Source organism: Oryctolagus cuniculus, chromosome 5, assembly GCF_964237555.1.
Source record: "Oryctolagus cuniculus chromosome 5, mOryCun1.1, whole genome shotgun sequence".
NCBI lineage: Eukaryota > Metazoa > Chordata > Mammalia > Lagomorpha > Leporidae > Oryctolagus > Oryctolagus cuniculus.
In genome coordinates, this window is record NC_091436.1 from 107,200,995 (window position 1) to 107,228,271 (window position 27,277).

Below are 27,277 nucleotides of genomic sequence, written 5' to 3' on the forward strand. Positions count from 1 at the left end.
TATATATGTCATTGGAAAGCAGTTACTCAAGCCATAACGACTGCGTCCCAAGATGTATACCAACATGACCTGCAGTCAGGAGCCAGAGATTAGAATCAAATTTGATAAGAGCTTCAGGCTTCTCAGCTACTAGACAAAACAGCTGTCCCTTATGCAGTTATTAATGTAATATCTTAACTTTGATTTTTCATGTTTTGCTATTTTATGATCCATTATAATTAAATTTTACGCCAAGTTTTTCATAAATAGAGGATCTAGGGAAAGGTTAGAAACAATTATTCATAAAATGTGGAAAGTGCTGTTATAAAAATTTTCAAAGTGCATTTTACTTTAGAGAATACCTGCAAAAAAAGATGATATGTAGAAATACAAGAAAAGATAAAATTAAGTGAAATACATATTCAATAGTTTCAGAAATGATTGTATTTTATATAGCATATGCAAAATAGATAATAAAAATAAGAATATATTTTGGATGCAGATATGGATAGAAATTCTTAAAATGTACACTTGCATGTATTTTGATGCATAAATATGTGCGTATCTGTCAGAGGAACTAGGGGTAATGCCCTCAAATATGTTCACTAATTTGTCATTTAAATTTATGGTTAAGATGTCCTATTACTATAGAGTCACATAATTGGTCACAGAGGAAGAATAGGTCCTTATTTTCACTACACCAGAAAATTACTCTATAAAATTCACGTATAGTAAAATATAGTTCAAGTATAGTAAAATCTAAAGCTGAGCTGATAGATTTATACTTCCTAAATCATGGAATATTTTTGAATAACATTTTTCTAGTTGCTAAACAAAAAGTATAAAATGATATTGAGATCCAACAAAGTTATTACAAATATTATAGTAGAGATTTTCATCAAGAAAATATCCACTGGAAATTTAAAACTAAATTTTGCCCAAACTGAGCAGTAAGCTCACTTAATGACAAAAGCATGAGTTAAATTATCACTAAATCACTTTATTTTTGACTATTTATAAAATAAAAATATAATAATCCTCTGTTATATGCCAAGAATCCTATTAGATTCTGAGATTACCTTGGTGAAGTGATTACATTTTCTACCCTTATATAGTTTCAGGACCACTGAGATAGAGGACATTAAATAAAAAAAATACATTTAAATCCTCTAATCATCATTATAGTAAGTGTATAAAGGAAAATTGGAAGGAGTGGATGTTAGAAACTTGGACATTCAAGCCAATCACTTTCTTTCAAAATAATGATACCTAATTTCAAAAGCAACCATATTTTGTTTGTCTTAGATTCCTTAATATAGACTTTATAATTTGAGCTATCAGATATATTTGATAATATATATTGGACTAATGAGTTTGATAAAATTATTGATGAAATCTGGTAGACTTTGCCACATATATCCAATTTAAAAAATAGTAATTAACTCAAACAATTCAAATAGTCTGAATACTCAAAACATTTTCAAATTCTGCTGCAATGGCGAGGGCTGGGCCTGGAGCCAAGAACATTGCCTGGGTGCCCCATATGGGCGGAAGGAGCTCATGCACTTTGGCCATCTTCCACTGCTTTTCCAGGTGCATTAGCAGGGAGCTGGATCAGAAGTGGAACAGCCAGAACTGGAATTGGTGCCTATATAGGATGCTGGCACTGTAGGCAGAAGCTTAATATACTCTTCCACACCACTGGCCCCCAGTTTCTACCATTTCTATTTAAGTTTTACTTATTTATTTGAAAGGCAAGGTTATAGAGAGAGAAGGAGAGACAGAGAAAGAGAGATCTTCCATAAGCCAATTCATTTCTTTCTTTCTTTTTTTTTTTTTTTTTTTTTTTTGGATAGGCAGAGTTAGACAGTGAGAGAGAGAGAGAGACAAGAGAGAGACAGAGAGAAAGGTCTTCCTTTTTCCGTTGGTTTACCCCCTCCAAGTGGCCGCTAAGGCTGGTGCGCTGCACCAATCAGAAGCCAGGAGACAGGTGCTTCCTCCTGGTCTCCCAAGCAGGTGCAGGGCCCAAGGACCTGGGCCATCCTCCACTGCCTTCCCAGGCCACAGCAGAGAGCTGGTCTGGAAGAGGAGCAACAGGACAGAATCCGGCGCCCAGGCTGGGACTGTAACCCGGGGTGCCATCGCCACAGGCAGAGGATTAGCCTAGTGAGCAGTGGCTCCAGCTAGCCAATTCATTTCTAAAATGTCTGCAATGACCAGAGCTGGACCAGGTTGAAGTCAGGAGCCTGGAACACCATCAGGCCTCCATGGGGGTGGCAGAGACCCATGCACTTGAGTCATCTTGCACTGCCTGCCCAGGTCATTACCAGGGAGCTGGATCAGAAGCTGAGCAACTGGGACTCAAACCTGCATCCATAAGGGATGCCAGTGTTGCAGGCAGCAGCTCAATGTGCTGTATCACAAAACCAGCTCCAAGTTTTCATCATTTTTAATATCTCACATTGGTATTATATATTTGTCATAATTAGTAAATGAATATTAGTATACTTACTAAGAATAGTAATTAGTAAGACAGTTCTTTATTCAGAATTCCTCGCATTTGTCTTATGCCCTTTTTCTTTTCCACGTTACATATGGCTGTTAGCTCTCCTCCAAGTCATCCTGACTGTGGCTTCTTAGACTTGCCTTCTTTTGAGCTGTATTGGCCAGGTATTTTGTATAATATCCCTCAATTGTGATTTATTGAATGTTTTCCTCTTGTGCAAGCCAAATATGTTTGGAGGAGAAAGACTGCACAATTAATCTTCTTTGCTTAAAGAATGAAAACTCTGAAGTACCATTGATATCACATCATATTGAATATGATTGATCGCTGCCCATGCTAACCTTGATGACGTGGCTTGAGCTAGTGTTGTCATACTTCACCTCTTTAAAGTTACTCTTTTTTTTTTTTTTTCCTCATTTCATTTCCAGACTGTATTCTTGGTAATATGTTAAGATGGTATTTAATTCTGCAAGAAATTGCTGATCTGTTCTCCAAAGTGACAGTATGTTTTTTTTTTTTTTTCATTCTACCAGCAATCAACAAGACTTCCCATTATTTCACTTCTTACCAATATTTAGCATTGTGAGTTCTCTGGATTTTAGCTTTTCAAATAGATGTTTAGTGCATCTCACTGGCAATTTCATTTGTAAAATCCTAATGAGAAATTACAGGAGCACCTTTTCTTATGATGATTTACCATCTGTACATATTACTTCATGAGGTGCTTGCTAGATATTACCCATATTTTAAAATGGGTATTATTGACAATTTAAAAACAAATCCTTTATCAGCTATGTAGTTTGCTAATATTTTCTGTTAATCTCTTCCAGAAAATCACAGTTTTAATAGTCAAAAATTTCATTTTGTTTCATGATTTATGTTTCTAGTGTTATACCAAAAAACATATTGCCAAGCCCAGGGCCACTTTGATTTTTAACATATATGAAATTTATATATGTATTTTATTTAATAATGATTCATTTTATGAAAGGAGTAATAATGTTCATATATTTGCTCATTTTTAACATGTAGGTTTCCAATTTTCCCAAGAGCAATGATTGAAAAACTCTCCTTTTGCCTTTGAGTTACAATTGCTTCATTGCAAAAATGGTCAGAAATAGTTGTGAGGGTACCTCTGGGCTATAATCTGTTCAGCTGACTTATGCATATACATTATTTTATATACCATATTGCATTAATTATTGTTGGTTTATCGTAAGCCTCGAAATCAGAAGAGTGAATTCCCCAGCTTTTTTGCTATTGGTATTCACTATTGTCGTGGCTATTCTAGTCTTTGAGATGAATCTCAACTTCTCAATTTTTCACTACTAATACATTGGAGAAATAACATAATTTCTTCATCTGAAAAACAGGGTCTATAATTTCTCTTATAATCTATTGTGAGCAGCAAAATTAACAGAAATTAATAGAAAGATTAATAGAAGAGGTCCCTCACTCTCTCTGGCTCTCCTCTCTGTAACTCTATCTTTCACATAAAGAATAAATAAACCTTTTTTTAAGAAAAAAGTGGAAAGTGAATTACGTGTTATATGTGAGAATACTATACTGTCTTTGTAATAATTCAGTAAATTTAAAACTCTTCTAAAATTTAAGAAAAAGACATATATTTAAAAAGTTAATGTAACAAAAATCTGTACGCAGATTTTTGTGTGCAAATAGTTTTCATCTCCTTTGGGCAATCACAACCATAATATGGTTTGCAATTGTTTGAACATATGATAAGAGTTTGTTTAATTTTATAAAACATCACAAAGCTATTAATTTTCATAGGAACATTATCCACAATTGTGGAAACTTGAAAGCATTCTAGGTGTCTTTTAGCAGGTGAATGGATAAATGATGGCTCATCCCAACAATGGAATGTTGAATAATGACCCAATTTCTCGGGCTCCTGCCACCCATGTGGAAGACCTAGATGGAGTTCTGGTCTTCTGCTTCAGCCTGAAGTATCCCCAGCCATTTTGATCATTTAGGGAGTGAAAGAGGTAATAGAAAAGTTTCACTCCCTCTCTTCCCAACCTCTGCCACTCCATTTTCAAATAAATAGATAAATAAATAAATCTTTAAAAAAAAAAGCATCCATGCCTAAAACGGCAACATTTGCTTTAGCTTCAAAATGTTTTTTACCACATTAGGATTTAACCTTTGGCTTTTAATATACATATTTGCTATGTAAATCACTGCAAAATGTCACTATTTTAGCAAAGAACATTTTGTATGGAAGCTAAAACATAAACAGTGGAAAGGAAATTTCACCTAATTGGAAAGAAAAGCTTAAAAATCATATTTTACTCTAAATTAAATGTGACTAAAAAGGAGAATAAACTGTAAAGTAAAGCAGAATATATATTATCTCTATTACATATGGATCATTTGATTTTGAAAGAACTAGATAATGAAATCTTGTAATAATTGAAATTCTCATTTTCATGTCTACAAAATGAGAACAGGAATGATGATGGCAATCATGTTGTGAATACACATGTTGTGATGAAGGTTACACACTGATATATGAGGGGTCTTCAGATAGTGCATGGAAAGTGGATTTAAATGATAATATACATTTTCACAAACTTTTGAATGTCTATCCTATATGCATAAATACACACAGATGTGTGATACTAACACAAATAATCTACTTTAGGTTATTTACAGAAATCCATTTTATTTTATCTCAAACTAAATTTCTATATAAATGCTTTTTAATTCTAGCTATTGAAAATTTGAGGCCTTTTTCAAATTCATTTGAAAGACAGAAATGGAGAGAGAGAGAGAGAGAGAGAGAGAGAGAATCTTCCATCCGCTGGATCACTCCTCAAATGGCCACAAAGAGCCAGACTGAGACAGGCTGAAGCCAGGAGCCAGGAGTTTCTTCCAGGTCTCCCCCATAGGTCCAAGTAGTTGGGCCATCGTCCACTGCTTTACTGGTGCATTAGCAGGGAGCTGGATCGGGAGTGGAGCAGCTGGGATTTGAACTGGCATCCATATGGCATAGGCAGAGGCTTAGATTTCTACACTACAAGGCCAGCTCTGAGGCCTATTTTTTGGATATTTTTTAAACAATTACAGATATTTTTTTCAAAAGAAATACAAATAGCCAACTAAAAAAAGAGAAAAACTGTTCAGTATCACTTGTCCTAGGGAAATGTAAATGAACACAGTGGAGTATCATTGGACTCCAGTATTGTGGTTATTATTTTTAAAAAAATTGCAAATGCTGGTAAGGGTCTGTGAAATGAAAACCAAATGCACTGTTGGTGGGAATGCAACTCAGTACACACAGCATGGAGATTTCTCAAAAAATAAAACTAGATTTACTGTATGACCCAGCTTTTCCAGTTCTCAGAATATATCCAAATACATGAAGTCAGTGACTGAAAGAGATACTCCCATATTTTTGCAGTAAATTTCAAAAATTAGTATATATATGTGCATATGTGCATAAATAATATTTATCAATAAAGTGAAAATAACAAAGTATTATAAATGATTAAAGTTTTGTATTCTTTCTGATCTCTTACAAGGATTTTCTGTATTACTTGAAATATTTTAATTAAATGGCAAAAAGGAAAATTTACAGTGACAAAATTAACAAAATATTACAGACTAAATTTATTCTCTAATAATTTAGGCATGCTGGAAAACTGCTATAAAATTATACAATTTTAGGTACCTGAATAATGAGGAAAACAAAATTCAGACTTCCTCTTGCTCCTGAGCCTCACCCTGTGATGCACAGCATCCTTCAGCTCGTCTGTGAGATTCAGACTATCTTGTGATTCACTCCAACCCCTAACATCAGTGACTCATCCCCTTTCTCTACATTCACTCCATATCTGATTATGTATTCCATTTGAACTAGACAAAGCCAAGGGATAGAAATAAGATGATTATCCAGGAATAGGATGAAGGTGCATTTTCACATTATTTCTTATCAAAACATTCAGAAGCATATCATGATTTACAGGCACATGAAAGGGATGCCCAGTCTTGAATTCTTAGTTTGAACAGAGCTTTCTGTAGAAATTGACATTTTAAGTGTCATCTTTATTTTACTTTGGTGACTCTCTTTTTTTTTCCCCAAGAGTTGTCTTTATATAATTTTTCTCTCTTAACTCTTATAAACTCACTGTAACATTCAAATCCATCTGGTCCTATAATGTCAGTCAATTCTAGTTACCAAGGTTACCAATGATACTGTGATCATCAAATTTGGTAAACTGATTTCATAGTTTTTGCAAGCAGTAACTAAAAATTATTTTCTCCTTTGTTTTCCATAACAAAAGAAAAAGTTAGCTTGAAATATCTTCTTTCACCTTAATTTTGAATATTACAGTTCTTTTTTTCTTTAAAAAATATTTATTTTTGGTTTAGTTTTGGAGTGACGAAGAGAGGCAAAGAGAGACAGAGAGAGAGAGAGAGAGAGAGAGAGAGAGAGAGATTCTATAGGTTCGCCACCCAAATGCCAGCAATGGGGCTGGTGCTAGTTGCTAGACTCAATCCAACTTTCCCATGTGAGTGGCAGGGACTCAGTTACTTGAGCCATTATAGCTGTCTCCCAGGGTCCAAATTAGCTAGAAGATGGAGTCAAGAGTCAGAGGAGGGTATTGAACGGCAGTCGCATGTGGGATGTGGGTGTCTTAGCCACTAGGCAATATGCCACCCATTGAATATGATTGCTCTCAAAATCTGTATCTTTTACATTTTTCACCTATCACTTTGGTAAATCCCATGACCTATTGGTAACCGCATTACAAATATTTTCTTTTTAAATTTGTTGTGTCTTCTCCACTGCTTCTATCTCACTATTAACTTAAAAAGTTACCATTTTGGCTCTTTTCTGGACTTCTTTCTAGAATTTTTATCCTTCACACTGCTAGTAGCTACAATGACATTTCAAAAACCCGCATTTTCATTTAATTCCTGCCATTTAAGTCTAATATTTGCTGTGGAAAATCAGTTGTATATCTTCTAGAATGCAGGCATAAAACTCTAGAACATTTTTCTATCTCTTGATTTTATTCACTTAACATATATATTTCCTTTTTGCATATGTTTGAACAGTGAAACACAAAATGCCTAGAAATAAAAAAGCTGTTTGCTGGGGAGGTCATCCTTCATTGTGGGGAGTAAAATGACAAAGACCCCTAGAATACACACTTAACTGCAGAATCATTAGGAGCTTCCTAATTCTTATTATTTTGTTTCGAGCATAAGTAAAAATTAGTCACATAAGGGCCGGTGTCGTGGCATAGCCAGTAAAGCCGCAACATGCAGTGTCAGCATCCCATATGGGTGCCAGTTTGTGTTCTGGCTGCTTCACTTCCAATCTAGCTCTCTGCTTTGGCCTGGGAACGCAGTAGAAGATGGTCCAAGTCCTTGGGCCCCTGCACCCACATGGAATACCTAGAGGAAGTTCTTGGCTCCTAGCTTCAGATTGGCACAGCTCCAGCCACTGCGACCACCTGGGGAGTGAACCAGTGGATAGAAAACCTCTCTCTCGCTCCCGCTCCCTCTCTCTTTCTCTCTCTGTCTCTCTGCCTCTGCTTCTCTGTAACTCTGCCTTTCAAATAAACAAATAAATCTTAATATAAAAAATTAGTCACATACATTATTTCGAATCCTCACTCAGTTATCTTTAACTGAGTGATTAATAGACAAGCATTTTATAATTGAATCATTCATTTTTTGCAAAAATATTTAAATCTATATTTTAGTTTTTAAACAGATCATTTAAGATGATTTTTATATTTGAATCAGAGAAATATTATTTATGTTTCCTAAACCACCGAATTTAAGTTGGACTTTAATTACTAGGCTAATCTAATTACAAAGCTAAAGTAAGTCATACAGCGCTCATCATTCGAAATTACACAGTAACCATCTTGTGGAATACAATCCTGGTAGCATAGAAACCAAGCAATGATATCATTTGATATCATTTTAAGTATCTGCAATGCTATGAATGATTCCCATCATAGTCTCTAGATCTGATGGCGGGGGTAAGGTGGGGTACTAGGGAGGGTTCTAAGCTCTAGAATTTGTAAAATAGTAGGCATTGTATTGCATGGAATGAAAATACTACCCTACTACCCGATCCCAACTCCTAAACACATTATAAACATTCTTATATATTTGCAAGTAAGACTAATACCATTTGGACTCGCTTTTTTGGCTAGAGTTTGAAAGGTGTCAATTTAAGTAAAAGTAAATGTAATTGTTCTCACCTTTTTATTCCAAATGACAGCACCTTATTCAAACTTATCCATATGTGATATATATATATATATTTATACACTATTCTAGTTTCCAATAAAATTCAAAGCATTTCCTATTCACTATGTATAGATGCAAATTGACCTCACAGAATTTTTTTTTAAATGGCAGTTTTTTTTTCTGGATGCTATTTTCATTTATTTAAATTTCCATGAGGCAGAAATGCAATGCATCAAGCTACTTTCCCTTTGAAAATACAATTGCACAATAATTAGGGATCCATCGAATTTTGAGAAGTACAGGATTAGCCCCACAGTACTGCAAGCTCACATCTGCAGCCATCTAAAAATGTCACACCAACCTAGTTTTGCATCAATGCAAATGTAATTTATTTCCTAGCATTTACACGTGAAAATAAAAATATGGTTCTCTGGGTACACACATTTACTATTTGATTTTTTTGTATCTTTTTCAACTAGGCTTCTGGGGAAATAGCACACCTGTGCAGGTTGGCACTACTGTATGTTTGTGACACACAAGCACAAAAGTATTTTAATATTGCTTCATGATTCTTCCAGTTTTCCTCAATTAACATTCTCTTCACAATGTCTTCACTGTTCATTTCAAATATTTCCTATCCATTTTCCATCAAACTCTACATCTTCATAAATTGTCTCCTATTTCACAGAGAAAACAGATGATCCTTCAAAGTAATTTCTTCAACTTTTTGCCACCAAAGTCACAACATTAACAGTCTGTAATCACCTTCCTTATCCTTCACCCTGCCCTATACTATATCCACTGCAGTTTATCTTCTTCTGTTTTTCTTTACAATCTTCTATGCATCATTTTCCTCATGATTTAAACAGGCTGAATATATATATATATATATATATATCCAAATCTCTTACATAAATGTATATGTAAGAGATTTGGATATGGCCCTCTTCCTTGCCATCCTGTTTCTCACCATCTAGTCATCCCATTTCTTTCTTATCCCTTAGATCAATACCTGTCAATATCCTATAATCCTACTATCTTAGTATTTTCACACTCCACCAGTGTTTGTTATATTTGCATAGGCATTGCACTCACCAGTATGTTTTTACCCTGCAACCGGAATAATATCATTAAAATAAACACCCTCCCATGTTATTGCACTACTTGAAATTGTGGGGAGCAACTGGGAGCAACTCGGACTAGACTAAATTACTGGAATTAAGACTTATTCTATGCATCTGCTCTCCCACAATATGGCGCAGAGAAGGGAGAAACAGCTTCTACACAGCTGCCTCCAGTTCAACCAATAAACTGTAGGACCTGCTCCTGATTGGAGGAGAGCAGCGTACTCGGCGTGTGGGTAGCAGAGTTGGGATTGGTGGAAGAGGACTATAAAGGAGGAGAGAGACAACATGCACCGGGAACATCTATCTGAAGGAACACCTGTGCAGCCCCCGAGAGAACCGGCCAGCAGTGTGCGCTCCCCCGCAGAAGTGGGGAAAGTGGCAGGGGGAACCGCCCTTCCACGGAGGTGGAAGGGACGGTAGCCAACCCGGGAAGAACCAGCAGCAAACCCGGGGAGGGCCGAGCAGACAAAAGAACAGCGCAGGGTCCTGTGTCGCTCCTCCACGAAGACGGGGAGCGACAGAAATATTCAAGATTTTCCCATAGTTCTCAGATAAATCATGTTACTTTTCTTATAATACCTGTCTCTTATTGATATAATCTCTCTAAATCAAGAACGTGTCTTTCTTCATAATTCCTTATCTATCTGGAACTGGAAGCTTTACTTCTCTTACTTTCTTTAAGCTTTCCATGTCAATATTCCCTCAAAAATCCTGGATAGAAGTTTTCTCCTGGAATACTCTTGCTTGGGAATTTTTTCAGATGATTCAGTTTTAGCATCTGAAGTTAAATCTTGTTTCCTAGATTGGATTAAATGTCCCTACTACATATTTTATAGCTTTCTATATTTCTTTTTAAAAATTATTTCTTTATTTTTATTTATTTGAAAGTCTGAGTTACACACACAGAAAGAACTTCTATCTGCTGGTTCACTCCCAAGATGGCAATAATAACTGCATCCCGGTCTTCCATGTTGGTGGCAGGGACCCAAGTATTTGGGCCATCATCTACTACCTTTCCAGGTGCATTAGCAGAAAGCTGGATGGGAAGTGGAACAGTTGGGACTATAACAGGTACTCCAATATGCCCAAGTCTCACATGGCATCTTAACCAGCTGTGCAACAACTGGCCCCTGAATTACATTTTATAGATTGATAATACCCAGAATTGAATTTTAAAGAGATTATGTATGCTCAATTTTTATTTCCATGATATCTAGATTATCCATAAGGATATTAGATTTATCATAAATACTTAATATGAATTACCAAGTTAATCATATAATATAATGACATAAATAATTTATTTAAATAATATTTAATTGATATACATTGTATAGTACAAAATGTTGGAATTAGGAATCTGACAAATCTGAATTTGAATTCAAGTTATAACATTTCCTCAGTGAAAATAGGTACAAAACTATCAGTTACCTTTTATTGAATGAATGGTTTATACTTACATAGTATAATTTAATCTCCAGAATTTCCACATAAAGACGTGTTGTATTTTCCCCAGTGCACCCCCATGAAAGTGGAGGGGATGGAAGCTCTTGTTGCCTAAGGAGATAGAATAAATGCAAAACATAACTGAGCGTCAAGGAGCCTGTTTGTCATCATCCTCATATACCTTTACTCTCAGAATTTGACTTTTCTTGTGAACTTGACAGTTTATTTCTTGATTTATTAAAATATATAGAAAGAGAACAGATTTCATGTATTTAATATGTACAATTTTAAATCCACAATAATACTCCCTACCTATTCTCTGTTCTTCCCTCCCTCCCTCCCTTCCTTCCTATTCCTTCCTTTTTTTAAAAAATTTTTGCCATAACACACTTTCAAGTTACTTTATAGTCACAGGCATAATCCTCCACTAAATAAATAATTCAACAAGTAGAAAGGAGAAACACAACTGTTTTGAAGGAATAATGACAAGGGCTATAAATGATAATAAAATCTCAAAATGTCAATTTCATTCATATACATTATATTATTGTACTGCTAATCAAATATTAGTGCGGTTTATACAAAGAAGTTCATCAATAATTGACAGGAACAGGCAATATATTAAATCTCAGAATTCCTTTTCATCTTCTGTCTTCTGGAAGCACAGATGCCCTCCTAGAGAAATGATGCTCTGGCTCCGCTTTTCAAACTGCCAGTCAGTGGTTAAAGAGAGATGTATAACCATATGCTTCTATTTATAGTCCTTTCAGTACTTCACTTCATGCTTTCTTCTTCCTCTTTGCCTGTCACTCTCGCATTATTTCCGCAGCAGAACTTCCTGAGTCTATTAGGTGTGTGTTACCCTTATCACCTGGATTGCAATTGGGAGAAACATGCTTGTCACAAACTGGCATTTTAAAGCTTATGTTTGCATGAAAATTTTACATGAACATTTTATGTAAAACATGTTTATTGTTTTTGTTTGTTTGTTTTGAAGTGTTTTTCTAGAACTAATTAGAGGTGGAGCACACTTACCTAAACAAAATCGAAAGCTCAGAAAATAGAAATTGTGGCTGTTGCTGCTTCAGATAGATTGATGGTGTAAAGAGAGCCCTCAAGAGACTGCAGTAAGTTGTTGGCTTATAGTGTCTTGAAGCCAAAGCTTTTCATAAGGGGATGAGTTTGCAAAGCTGAAACAGATCAACAGATCTATGCCATGTTTTCCTGTATTTGTTTACCAATGTAAGTCCCCAGATTCTGGTCACACTCTCCTTAGAGTGTTTACTCTAGTTTGGTATAAGAAAAGAATTAAATGTTTTCTATTTCATTGAGTAGTTCAGTAAAAAGTTTACTAACACTGTCTATTTTTCTATTCAAAGGAGTATTTAAAATACTCAAGATAAAATTCCACTTTCATCACAGCTACTTGCATATTGGGAAAAAAAAAAGCCATCTCCCAGGAATCTCTGAACAACAGCTCTGCTTGGAAATTTCCAGTAATACTCAAAGACCATTTTGAAGCAACTCTTTAAGACATTCTTGTGATAGACTATAAAGGAAAATTGGTCCAACATGACCAACAGATCAATCTCAGTTCTGAGTCTAGTGGTTCTCTACACCTCTTTTGTAAATGGAAAAACAACATGCAAGCAGCTATTAGTGCAAGAATGGCACCCACAACCCTCATTGTATGTGGTGAATTGGACACTAACAGAAAATATCTGTGTGGACTTCTACAGAGAATGTTGGGCTTTGGATACAAACGTTAAAATGAATACATTAGACTTTCAAGTCATTCCCCAGATTTGTCCTTTGCAAATTCAGTTTGGGGACATCCTAGTAATTTCTACAGAATCATCTCTTCAATCTCTAGAATTAAATTTGATGAATGCTTCTGAAGCACTATTCATTGATTGTCTGCAAAACACCATGATTGAAGATCAACTACTTTTCGATTACAAGCTGAAAGGCATGCAAACAGTTAATTCTCAGTGGCTGGATGTTGGAACACATTATTTTATCTCAGTAGTGACAAGTGGTCCATCACTGTGTCAACTGGGACTTCGACTAAATGTAACAGTGAAACAGCAGTTTTGCCAGGAAACCCTAGGTGTAGAATTCTGTTCTGGACATGGTAAATGCCTTAGTAATATTTGGAACAAGTCATACAGCTGTCAATGTCAAACTCCATATTCTGGAAAATACTGTGAAGAACTTGATGTATGTTATTATAAGCCATGTAAAAATAACGGCAGTTGCATTAGTAGAAGAGGAGAATGGAATAAGCATGGATATGAATGTATCTGTAACCCACCATTTACAGGTAAGTTTATCTTTTAAAAAACTCACAAATTTGGCCGGTGCCGCGGCTCACTAGGCTAATCCTCCACCTTGCGGCACTGGCACACAGGGTTCTAGTCCCGGTCGGGGCGCCGGATTCTGTACCGGTTGCCCCTCTTCCAGGCCAGCTCTCTGCTGTGGCCCGGGAGTACAGTGGAGGATGGCCCAAGTACTGGGGCCCTGCACCCCATGGGAGACCAGGAACAAATTTTGTTCATTATTCATTGTTAATATATTGGGGGAATTGACATCATTAATTGTTTAAATGCAATGCAAATGCATTTTTATCTTGTGGAAACATTGATTTTATTTTATTTTCATAGGGAGAAATTGTTCAGAAATAATTGGCCGATGTCAAGCACATATCTGTTTCCATGGGAACTGTAGCAATATTATTGCAAATAGTTTCATTTGTGAATGTGATGAAGAGTTTTCAGGTAAAATATGCATGTAATAATTTTAATTTTCTCTTATTCATCTTAAAGTAAATTTGAAATGCTTTATTTATTAATTAAAATATAATTTTAGAGATTATATACCATGATCTTCTTAATGGGTAGGTTTAATATTTGAATTTCGTTAGTGTAATTAAATTATTATACTGCCAGATATTCCATAAAATTCATTTCAACACTTGTTCACATATTTTTACAATAATATATATATATATATATATATATATATATATAGACAGGCAGAGTGGACAGTGAGAGAGAGAGAGACAGAGAGAAAGGTCTTCCTTTGCTGTTGGTTCACCCTCCAATGGCCACAGCGGCCAACGTGCTGCGGCTGGCGCACTGCGCTGATCCGAAGGCAGGAGCCAGGTGCTTTTCCTGGTCTCCCATGGGGTGCAGGGCCCAAGCACTTGGGCCATCCTCCACTGTACTCCCGGGCCACAGCAGAGAGCTGGCCTGGAAGAGGGGCAACCGGGACAGAATCCGGCACCCTGACAGGGACTAGAACCCGGTGTGCCGGCGCCGCAATGTGGAGGATTAGCCTATTGAACCGTGGCGCCAGCCACAATAATATATTTTTCTTAAGTACTCAAATATTTTTAGAAATCTGTACATATCTTACACAAAATTTACATAATTTTGTCTACCTTTATTTCTTAAGTAACATGTCACTAAAAACAGTTTCCTTTTATGAACAGTAAATGTTTTTATTCCATTTCAATTTAGTTTAATATACTGAAATGAAATAATTGCTTAAATCAACAGTTATCTTACATATTGGTTAAATGTTTCACCAGTGAAAAGTTTCTTTAAACCATTCCCATCTTATCTAAACTTTCTCAGTTTCCAATTTTCCTGGAAACGTAGTTCACTCTCAATCTGTTTCTCCCTCTTCAAAATGTCTTTAGGCAATGGTATCTCCAGCCACAATTAGATACCTAAAGCTTTCTTTTATAGCTGTGAAAGAACATCTTTTTCTATCAAATTCCACAGAACAGGAGATTTTCTGAGTGTTTCTCTTCCAGATCTCTCCCACCTGACAGAGTTGCAAGAAATTTAAAAAATTGCATACTTCACTGATTACTTTTACATAGTTTGAAGTTTTAATAGTCATAAAGCAGACAGCAAGAACTATTTTCAAGTAAATATTTTTAAAATTCTATTTTCTTTAAAGTCTTTAATATTTTTGGGATAGGCTATTAATAGAAAGATATTTTACAATATCTTATAATAGCCTATATACATATGATGACTGTATAATTTATTTTCCAATGACATTTTTAAGCAAAAGTGGCAGATAAAAGCAGTTATAACCATAATACTGGAAATATTTATTGACTTGTATCAGTGTTATTCAATGGGCTGACACAAAATAGTTCTAATAAATATTATTTTTAAATAAATTTGTTTGTGATGAAATCAATTGTAACTATACCTCATCATCTTAGAAGACAATTTAAAAAATATATTGGGAACTCAGCATTACAAAATGAATACAAGCTGTGTAGCCACATTTATTTCGCATAATGTACCAAATATACTTCTATTACGTTTTCATAGAATCAACTTACTGCCTTTCCCTTTTGTGTGGTTTGTGCTAGAATGTCAAAAAGAAAGCAATTAAAGGTTGGAATTGAAATTCTAGAAAGAATTTTGTGTATTGTCTGTCTCTGTGTGTTTGTGTGTTTATGTATATATGTATTGTGTATAATTTATAAAACTTATTTTAAGATTGATTGGGGTAGTTTTAATTTATTTATATTGCATTTTTTAAAATGAGCTCTATTTTTATTACTTTATTGAAAAATATCAGCAAATATTCTTTTCTAACACTTTGTTAATAAGCAATATACATATCAAGAAATGCACAAAAGTGAACAGATCAAGGGTTTTTTGTCATCTCACCACCCTCACAATAAATACCCAAATTAAGAACAAAACATTGCTATGTCCCAAGAGTCTTCACCTCCTCCCCCATTTCTTTCTTCATTTTAATGCGTAAATCAAAGATATGTCGTCATTTACATGGTAAGATTCAATGAAGCAACATTTATAACTATATACCAAATGATCTAACGTTCACACAATTTTTATCTTCTACATATTAACCACAACAAGTAATAGAAAGAATGACATTTTTCTTTTTGGATATGGCTTATTTCACCTAACACAATAATATCCATTTGCATCGATTTTGATGCAAATGTCAGGATTTTGTTCTTTTTTATGGCTGAGAAATATCCCTATAAGGCTTCCACAAAACACACCATACACTGAAGAAAGGAAAAGATTTTATTGGAGAAAACCCAGCAGACCCAAGGGAAGGGGCAAGGAAGGAGAAAGAGAGAAAAAGGAGAGAGAAAGGAGAGAGAGGAGCCAAGAGAGGATAGACAAGAAGAGAGAGGAGAGAGGAGGAGCCAGGAGCTCCATGTGTTCAGGAACAGGTCCTTAAAAACTTTGCCTGAGGGCGGGTAGGGAAGCAGGAACAGCTAATCCCATTAGGATGGGGGTGGAGCTTGACACAGGAGGTTGGGCCATGTGGCCACCTGGCTTTCAGCAATGGAGGCAGGGGTTAGATCACGCTATAGATAAGACTGAGCCATTTTCCTAACAATCCCACCATACTTTTTTAACATATGGTTTCCTATTTTAGTTTCTCATAAAATTAACTATAATTAATTTCAAAGTGGCATTTACTATTACTAAATTTTAAATTATTAATGACTTTACTTGCGATCTTTCTTAATTATGCCATTGTGATTTAAAAGTTTTTCACTGAATACATGTTGAGGTTCCCATCATTCTTAAAACTGTCTATTGGATGGGTAGCATTCTCAAATTTGTTTTTGTATGTATATTTCATGGACCCCAAATTTACTCAATTCAGAATTTTTGCTTGCAATTTTCTAGATAATCCATATAAAATAATTGATCTCTACTTCTGATTCCTTTGAATTTTTGCTGCAAATTGAAGACTTTCTTGATTTACTTCCATTAATAGTGCAAAAATGTATCCACATAATACATCAGGCTCCTCAAAAGGGATGTCCTAAGTCCCTCTTTTGTAAAGGAAGTTTATAATATTTAAAATCTTTCCAAAACTTTGAACAGCTATCATCGAATTTCCTAAATATCTTCTATGTCTTGTGGAGGAATAATTTCATTGCTTTCTCTTAAAACAGTACACCTCATTGAAATCTTTTTGAAAAATTGGTGTCTATTTTATTGTTACTTGATAAAATTCTTGAAACAGATTTTTAAAAATATACAACTATGTATTTTTCTAGAAAGTTCATGCTGGCAGCCCTACTTTTTAGTATGATATTCCATGCAGAGTTAATATTCGTGTTTCATATTAAGTGGGTTTTTTTGGCACACATAAAATTCAGGTGTTTCCGCATCATGGGTAAAAGTCTTTTACCAATAAATGCTGTTGTCTTAGTGAAAAACAAAGTAACATGTACATGTGTTCCTCTATTTCTGTAAACTCCATTCTCTCTCATTGATCCATTTATCTTTCTTTTAGCCCATTGTAACCTCTTTATTACTGTAGAGTAATCTTAATCCTCCAACTTTTATCTTTATCAACATTGTTGCAATTATTCTTTTGGTTTTCTACATGAACTTTAGGATCACCTTTCAATTTACCTGAAAAACCCCTGATAGGGGATTAATTCATACTGTTTTGAATCTATAGTTCAATTTTTGGACAGAGATCACTCAGTTTTCTAATAGTGAACATGCTAGGTTCCCAATAACTGAGAATTTTGATAATTTTATAGTGATCTTCAATAACTTTCAGGGTATTGTAAAGGAATTGTAAGATAATTACACATATTTTATTAAGTATATATTTAAGTATTTTATATTTTGATCCACAGAAAGTGCAATTGTTTGAAATTAATTTCTAATAATTTGCTCATATACATGGAAACATAATTGATGTTTATACTATCTTGTATCCTGAGACTGTACTAAATACATTTATTAGTTCTTATCATCTTCCTAGGTTCCTTATGATTTTCTATCCAATTTTTTGCATTCTGTAAATGAAAGATTTAAAATTTCCATCTTAAATTATCCCTATGTTTTTATTTGATTATTGTACTAGCAATATAATTTTATAACAAAGAGTATATTTTTCCCTTTTTTCTTAGGATAAAATCATTAAATATTTCACCAGTATAAAATTAACTATAGGTTTTCTCATAAAGTGTAGAGTCTTTCTCTAACCACATTTTCTTCATGAATTTTAAACAGAATTGGTTGTCAAATGTGGTCAAATGCCTTTCCTGTACCTATTGAGGTGATATTACTAGGTTTTTGCATGTTTGAATCTTACAATCCAGGGGTAAATTTCAACTGGACAGTATACATTATAAATTTCATATGCTTCTGGATTTAGTTGCTAATATTTCCTACACATTTTCATTCATACTCATGTGTGATATATGGCTGATAGTTTTCTAGTAATTTTTACTATAATTGCTATGCTGCAATTTATTTTTTTAAAAAAAGATTGCATAAATATTTTCTTGCAAAAATGTTTGGTGTCATTCATCAGTGGATCGCTTGTCTATAATATAATTATTGGAATGTACTTGTTAAAAATCAATTAGTTTAACAGATTATAGCAATATTCAGATTCATGTGAGATTTTGAGTTGTGGTTTTCAAAGAAGTTTGTTCAATGGATACATATATTATTGAATTTTTAGTGTGATTATGATTTTGAATGTTGACAATACTCTGTCTAGCAGAGGTTTACTTTGTACTTCTATTTGGAGATTATTAGACATCTTGGATTTATAAGGTAATATTTTCTATCACTTCTGGGAAATTGAGGCCATTATTAATAAATTGATTTTATTTCCAAAATCTATGTTCCTTTTAGAATTGTAACTTTGTTCAGCTCATTTTTTTCCCATATGGTCACTGAGTTTGTAGGCATTTTGTTCAACCACATTTTTCCCCGTTTCTGTTATTCAGATTAGATTATTTCTGTTGATGGGTTTAGGATTTACACATAATTTCTAGTTCTGCCTGGTTTGGTTGCTCTTCAAGAACTCTGAATAGGTTTTTGCTTGTTTGCTTTTCTTACAAAGCTTTTACAGTTTTCTTTGAGATTTCTGTTCAAAAAGCAATAGCACCAATAAAAGAATTGCAAATGTCAATGTAGCTTTCTCTTTTTATCTTTTACATCTTCACAACTTATTGATTTTATTGCAACCGGCTTCTCTTCAGTAATCTAAACAACAGTGTTCAAGGAGAAATATGTAGTTTTGGACATTTAACTAAAACAAGCACAAAGTTATGTTTCTTTTAAGTAGTTCTGACTTCACCGTATTATCGTAATTCTCTAAAAATGAAATTCACATCTGTAAATGAGGATACATTAACTGGAGTCATATCCAGAAAACGAACTATTGAGAAAATTGATTTGGGTAGCTATAATAAATATATTATTTCTGCCAAAATAATTCTACATATTATTTCCTACTTAATTTTTCAAGTTACTTAAAATTCACTTTGCTTTTCAAGAAATTATTATTACTTCTCTTTGCTCTTGTTATAAAGTATAAAGAAGAATGGAGAATTATGTAAGTTTAGCTAAGAGACTCTATGATATCCTAGGTAAAATTTAATTCTTTTATATTTAATTAGTTCATCTACCATATGAAAGACATAAAGCATGGTTTCTTTTCCTGCTCTGTGAAATGAATAAGATAAGAAACACAGGATAGATGTGATTAATAACATTGCCACTGGAATTAGACTTGTGTTCCTGGCTGATCTCTACAACTCTTGGACTATTTGAACTTTAAAATATTATTTAAATTCTTTAAATTTTAATTTCCTTATCTATATAACTGGAGAATTATCAGTATTCATCTCATGGGTTTTTCTGGGGATTAAGTGAAATAATCCATGGGAAGCACTTGGTAAAATGCCAGACATTCACAGCAATAGTAAGCATGCAATTAACTTTACCTCTTGTTACTTTTGCTATTGCTTGATATAATATCTTCTCATTGAATGTTTGTTATCTTCAAGTTGCTAATCACTCAAATCCAGTATGTTTTTATTGGCATTCATGTGATTAAGTAAACAGCTTTTAATACCATTATAAACATTTCTCAATATTTCCCTAAAACACTGATCATCTTTTATAAAATAGATCTATTGATTGTGCTTTGAACAAGTCAAACCCATTCACGTTCTCTCTACTGTTGCTCATATTTTATATCGTCTCTAGAACAAAGTCCCTTTCTTTTCCTTAGTTCTTCTACCAATTTACTAGTCTCTGACTACAAAACCTGTGATCTGTTTTAATTTATAACCCCCTATAAGCTATTGAATATGTTTTTGGTAATGACCCGATTAGGAGATATTGAGGATTTTCTTAATCTTAAAGGAACGTAAATGTATTATGATTTTCTTCTGACATACCTACTTAAGAGAAGGTGTAGACATGTTTGTCTCGGTCGTGAGCCACAGGACTGTATTTGAGTATTATTAACTTCTATTATCATATGTAGAAAGAAAGGAATCACAGGTTTCTGTATTCATTTTATTAGGACATTAGATGAAATATTGAGAAAAATGTATCATTTCTTTGAAATGAATTATACATTTTTGCTACAAATGGCCATATGGAAACTTTGAATGCTGCTTATTTTTGACTTACAGTGTGTTCAGTTTTAACATTAACTGTGAAAATTACATGGTTGTTTTCTTTGTTTTTAAAGTAAAAAAGTGCAATAACCATTTTTAGCTTTGTAAAATTGAATGCACCAATGCTTCTTCTGGTAGAATGTTGAATTGGTTATCATCAGTGACAGATGTTCTATACATTGAAGTAATTCTGCTTATAGAATTGTGACAATTTTCCACTTCTGATTTGTCAGTTGCAGTGATTTAGAAACCAGTTGACGACTGCCTGTAAATGACTGATGCTTTTCTTATATTAAGTAATTTCTGCTGGTAAAGCGTAAGTCTTTTAGTTAGTCCTTGAATTCTGTTGCAGTCTGCATATTTTCATTCTTTGTTTCATTCTAAACAGGTGTGACAATTTAAAGAATTCCACACAGAAGCATCACTCTAATTACTCTACCTTGGGACTGTGAAATGCATTTTATGGGGAAATTCCATAAACTTATTTTTCAGATGCAAGAACATTTTTGAACATATGGCTTCAACTTTTATTTCGTTCAAAAACTTAAAAAGGAATATGTAGAAAGTTGAGTTTACAAAATGTTTTACCTTAATCTTACAGGTAACTTTGTTATTCGATTTTTCTGCTGATAATTGATGATATTATAGTTTCAGATGCTGACTATAAAAATACAATGCAAGAATTACTAAGGTAGTATAGTACCATTTCCTTTTCAATAGATACAATTATACTTGATTTCTTTAACATGCTGATTTGATTAGTTCATCAAAAATTCCATACTTTTACAACCTGCTTCATCAGGGCCAAGCTTACCTTAATAACTCAATCAACTTCATATTGTATAGGATCAGAGGAAGTTTTAGAAGTAGCTGTGATACCTGAGCATTTTCTGATTCCAAATATATATTTTGTAATAGTTTAGTGGAAGTTTTCATCAAACTTAAAAGCAACTTTAAGAACAATCTGAAATAGTAAATTAAATTAGAAAGTATGTTATAATAAGAGATCAACTGAGTAACTTTGGAAAAGACATTGTTTTGTTTATCATTCACATTAGATTTTATTCTATCTGTATATGTTTGTCTATGGCAAATCGACTTTGAAAACAGTATGTAATTGAGCTCATACCTTTGAAGGAGTACTCTTCACAGAATTTATTTTATTTTCAAAATCAAATATCATACATTGTAGTAGGTACGTTCATCATCTAGTATATAAGGTCTCTGGTTTCTCTTCAGGGGCAGGGATGAAAGAAACTGAAGTTTCTCTAACCCCATAGTGCCAGATTGCTAGCAAGCAACTGTTCATTTAAAATAGCAATCCTGATATCCTACCCCCAACAAAATTGTTCCTTAATTCATTGTACTTAATAGGCAATATAGTTGTCTAAAGAATAATTTAATTTGACATGATAAAAACTACAGAGTAAGCAGTACCTTTATTTACCAAAATCATGCAATCAGTTGCATAATACTATTTATTTATTGCATTTTTGATTTACAAACAACTCTTGCATGAATTGTTATTCCATGAAGAGATAACTGAGAGAATTGCACGTGCTCATGAGTCTGTATAAGCAGGACAGAAGTACAGAGGTATATATTTTAAGCAAGGTACAACAACACATGTTATATAACTTTCTCTCACATTATTAAAAACCACTAAATTCCTTATCAAATCTCAGATATCAACTTGAAAATATCACCTTATCATTTTCTGTATTTGTTCATAGGAAATTCATTATAGGCCACTTATCATCAATTAAACATTAAATTGCTTTCAAGTAAATGTCTTTGTCCTACCGAATTATCTTAACATAAATATATTTTGATAATTTTGCCCTAAAATTTTAATTTTTCAGTTTATTTTAGCATTTTGAAATATCTTTAATGAATAAATTCATTTCCTACTGGGATACATATAAAGAACACCAATGACAGAGAGATTTAATTATGACTGCTGTTGACTAAGTGAGACTAACTGAAGATAAGTAGCTCTTTTATCTGTTCTGCTATTCGTTTTTTTAAACCAAAATAAAGGATTCCTAGTTGAATTTGTCTAGTGGATTGATATTCACAGTGTTTCTATATGAAGATGACATTCAATACTCACTACCAGGCTATGAGGAAAGAAATAACATAACAATTAAATGCCTAATGTGTATTAGACCATTAGTGATTACTTTTTCCAAAATAGACACTGTAACTTTCTCAGTAATATTTATGTTGACTATTGCTAAAACACATCAGTCGAATATACAAATTTTGTCAACAGCTTAAACTTCTGGGTTTTTAGACCACGCTTGCAAGCATATTTTACCTTATGTCTTTGATCAATACCCTCCTCATCCTTGGCCAAATTGCAAGTCTCTCATTGCTTTTGATGTTCTCAGTAGTTTTCATCCCTTCTTTAATTTTTCTTCTTCTGTGTCTATAAACTCCTTCAGCGATTTTGATTCTTGTGCCCCACATCTTCAGCTACTTCATAGGCCTTTTTTTGTGATTATTATATTTTAAACTTGTTAATATTTAGAGAACAAATTCCATGAATTTCATAGATATAACTCCAAGAATACAATACTATCTTCTCTTCCTCTCTCTCTCTCTCTCTCTCTCTTCCTTTCTTTTATTTTCCCTTTTAATTTTTTGCAATTACATCAGATGCTGTGAAATAAACCAATGATAAACTTAGTGGCTTAAAAACTGAACCGTTTTGCTTATGAATCACAAATTTTGTTTTGATTTTTGTATGATCATGTTTTAGGGATGTCTCAAAGGCTGAGTGTTAGAATCCTTTGAATCTGCTTAATACAATGTCTAGCAGTTGATGCTAGTTACTGCCTGAGCTGTTAGCTGGTGTATGATTGGCAGATTTATTTATATGTGGTCTTTCTGTATGGCATTGACTTTCTCATAACAGGATACCAGTTATCCACCAAAAACGTCCATAGAGAGTTAGCATATCAACTTTTATGACGTATCTTTAGAAGTCACAGTTTGTCACCCTCTCTACATTCTATTTGTTAATGATTTTACAAAAGTTCATTCAGGTTGAAAGGGTATGAGAAGGTTGTGGAAGATGAAGTTCAGTTAGAAACATTATTGTAGACTTGTTTTGACAGTGTATTACAGGACAATTCCTTTGTTCTCTTTTACATTATTAAACCGAGGCTCCCTCTTCTTCTGTAGTTTGAAAGGCTTACGCATTCTACCAAGTATCATGGATCATGGCATCACAATTACTTCTTCCAATCCCACAACATATTTCTAAGGAGCATGATGTTAATTTAATTATATTGTTTCATGAATGTAGATTAGCTAAAAGGGTGAATTATTTTATTTCATTAAACTTAAGCCATTACTTGTCGAAAGCTAATCTGGAGAACTTAGAGTCTGAACCCATGGAAAGTATTTTGATTTTTAGGCATATTATTGAGGAAATACTATATATAACTACATTAGTTAAAAAAATTAAACTTAAGAAAGAGAGAATTTTAGGAAACACAATAGATAAAAGAGCCAACCTAAACTTTAGTGAGAATAGCAATGATTTAATTGAAGGATATATAAATGAAATATGAAATGCAATGATTGCTCTCCAGTACAGTAAGATAAGTTGCTTAGTGTTTTCTTTGATCCCATGTAGATGTCCAATCTGTAGATCTTCCTTAAAACTAAAATCCATTTTTATATAAATAATGCTGTTTATATTTTATTGATATGCTTTATGATTTCGTTTTATACCCTAGTGAATTTCAAGTAATTTGGAAATATGGCCTGATGTGTAAAAATTGCTCAAATAGTTTAAAGCATATTATTCAAAAGCTCATAATAGTAATACTAGCTTACCCACACAATTTCAGACAAAGTTTGTTAAGAATAATATTTTCTAAATTTTTAGAAGGTAATTGCTCCTCTTAAAGTATGATTTGTAAAAGTTATAAATATCTCTCCTTTTGTGATGTTAGCATATTGTCTTTCAAGAGAAAGTGTAGGTCTGCAAAACATAAATACATTTTTTCAAAGTGATTATGTATGCTAGAACTGCACAAAATTCATTTAGAAAAAAAGTTTAAATTGTATTTCATCTCCATATTAGTACATGCTTCTTTGTAAGGCCCTTCCAGTTCTGGGATTTGTTTTCTGAGGAATAATTAGACACATCCCTGTATCTCATGATTAACTTCAAAGTACCTGGAAACTGGCAGTACAATGTTTGGTTATGTACAAATAATTCACCACTTAGTCAGTAATCTGGAATTGTAAATTTAGACAAGATATGTAATGAATATCTAGAATCATTTTCATTTCATCTTTATATAGAAGAGATTAATGCATAAAGCAGCATAATTCAGTCAGTGCTCATCTATCACTGAATCTTATATTAAGATCCGATTATGTTTTATTTAGGGCTAATATGCTGTGGAAAATTTAATGAAATATAGAGTCTAAGATGCAAGTATCATTTAATTTTAAGAGTAAAATTATAGAATATTGGGGCTGGTGCTGTGGCGAGCGGTTTAAAGCTCTGGCCTGCGGCTTCAGCATCCCATATGGGAGCCAGTTCTAGTCCCAGCTTCTCCACTTCTAATCCAGCTCTCTGCTATGGCCTGGGAAAGCAGTGGAAGATGGCATAAGTCCTTGGGCCCTTGCACTCACGTGGGAGACCTGGAAGAAGCTCCTGGCTCCTGGCTTCAGATAGGCGCAGTTCCGGCCGTTTTGGCCGTCTAGGGATTGAACCAGTGGATGGAAGACCTCTGTCTCTGTCTCTATCTCTCTCTGTAACTCTTTCAAATAAATAAAAATAAATCTTTAAAAAATATAGAATATTTTGAAAGATATAGAATGATTTTTATATATGCATAATTTCTATTTTGAGCAAGATTTTTATTATTCTTTAATATGAAGAGAACAGATTTCATGTGGTTCACAGATACAATTCTAGGAATATAATGATAATTCCTTCTCTCTTTCTCTCCTCCTTCCTTCCTTTCTGTTTTTCTTTCAAGTTTCTCGATAGCATAATTTTAAGTTAATTTTTAATAACAGGCTTAAGCCTCCACTAAATAACAACTCAACAAATAAAAAGTAGAAAGACCATTTTTCTGCAGAATTGTAGACAAGAATTATAATCAATAAGCAAATACCAAAATGTCAGTTTCATTCACATATATTAATTTTTTGTATTTTATATGTTAGCTACCACAAATCAGAGAAAAGGTACTTGTCTTTTTGGGTCTAAATATAATGCAAAAATTTTTAAAACTAAACTCTGTGGCTCAAAATATAGAAAAAGCAGTTTTATTTTCCATAGCATTTGTTTTTCAGTTAATGATAATTTTCTTTGTAACTGTTATGGACTCACAAATAATGAGAGAATATTCTGGATTTTTGAGGTTTGTAGCTAACGGCTTTCTGAATTAGCTAAACTTTTTTTTTTTTTTAATATGGAACGCTTCACGAATTTGCGTGTCATCCTTGTGCAGGGGCCGTGCTAATCTTCTCTGTATCGTTCCAATTTTTAGTATATGTGCTGCCGAAGTGAGCACTGAATTAGCTAGACTTCTAATAAATTACAATGATATAAGAGTAGGTGGGAGGCGAGGGCTGACTGTGATATGCTCAACAAGTTGTCTACTGGTTTCCTCCTTCTTCTAATTCCATATGCAGCTCCATTTCTAGTATTCATCCCAATGTATTTTTATTTATTTTTAACTCTACAAACTTTTTATCTAGTCCCTTTTAAAAAAAATATTTATTTATTTGAAAGTCAGAGTTACACAGAGAGAGAAGGAGAGGAAGAGAGAGAGAGAGAGAGAGAGAGAGAGAGAGGTCTTCCATCCACTGGTTCACTCCCCAATTGGCTACAAAGGCCAGAGCTGTGCAGATCCGAAGCCAGGAACCAGGAGCTTTTTTCTTGTCTTCCACAAGGGTGCAGGGACACAAGGACTTGGCCATACTCTACTGCTTTCCCAGGCCATAGCAGAGAGCTGGATTGGAAGTGGAGCAGCCAGGACTTGAACTGGCGCCCATATGGGATACCAGCACTGTATGCAGCGGCTTTACATGCTAAGCCACAGCGCTGGCCCCTATGGAGACCTTTTATAGCTGCACCTTCACTTGAAGAAATAACTGTTAGGGCTGCATTAATCATCCTACTGAATGTAATGTCTAGGTAACAGTTTCCCTTCTTGACAGTGTACTTTAACATTTTTATGTGAATGTGGGTAGCAATTCAAATGTTAGGAATGTAAGACTATCCCTCTTTTGTTATGCTAATGCATAACATCAATCTTTATATAAATTCAGTTTCTTAGTAATTCACATTCTTCACTTACTAACACAGTGCTAACAATATTTTAACATTTTGTTTAAATGAGTACTGTATATTTGCAAGAAATATTAGAATATATGTTAGGAATGATCAGTTTATGTGTAAGACATCTATCTTCATAATTTTAATACCAATTGAATATACTAAACCCTAATAATAGCAGCACAACAACAAAATTA

The 27,277-nt window shown here is 33.8% G+C and overlaps 1 protein-coding gene and 1 non-coding gene across 4 annotated transcripts in view; one reads left to right on the top strand and one right to left on the bottom strand.

The window, feature by feature from the left end:
- The window catches only part of LOC138849795 (protein eyes shut homolog), a 339,290-nt gene that overhangs the window by 171,386 nt on the left and 140,627 nt on the right, over positions 1-27,277 (top strand). For all 3 annotated transcript variants that reach the window (XM_070074651.1, XM_070074650.1, XM_070074652.1), the window contains 2 exons: positions 12,675-13,618; positions 13,959-14,072. In XM_070074651.1, the coding sequence (XP_069930752.1) occupies positions 12,868-13,618; positions 13,959-14,072 (865 nt within the window). In that variant the 5' untranslated portion in view covers positions 12,675-12,867. The remainder of the gene's footprint in view (positions 1-12,674; positions 13,619-13,958; positions 14,073-27,277) is intronic.
- On the bottom strand, positions 26,206-26,313 carry LOC138849903 (U6 spliceosomal RNA). Its single transcript, XR_011389090.1, has one exon. It is a non-coding gene; the product is annotated as a U6 spliceosomal RNA (small nuclear RNA).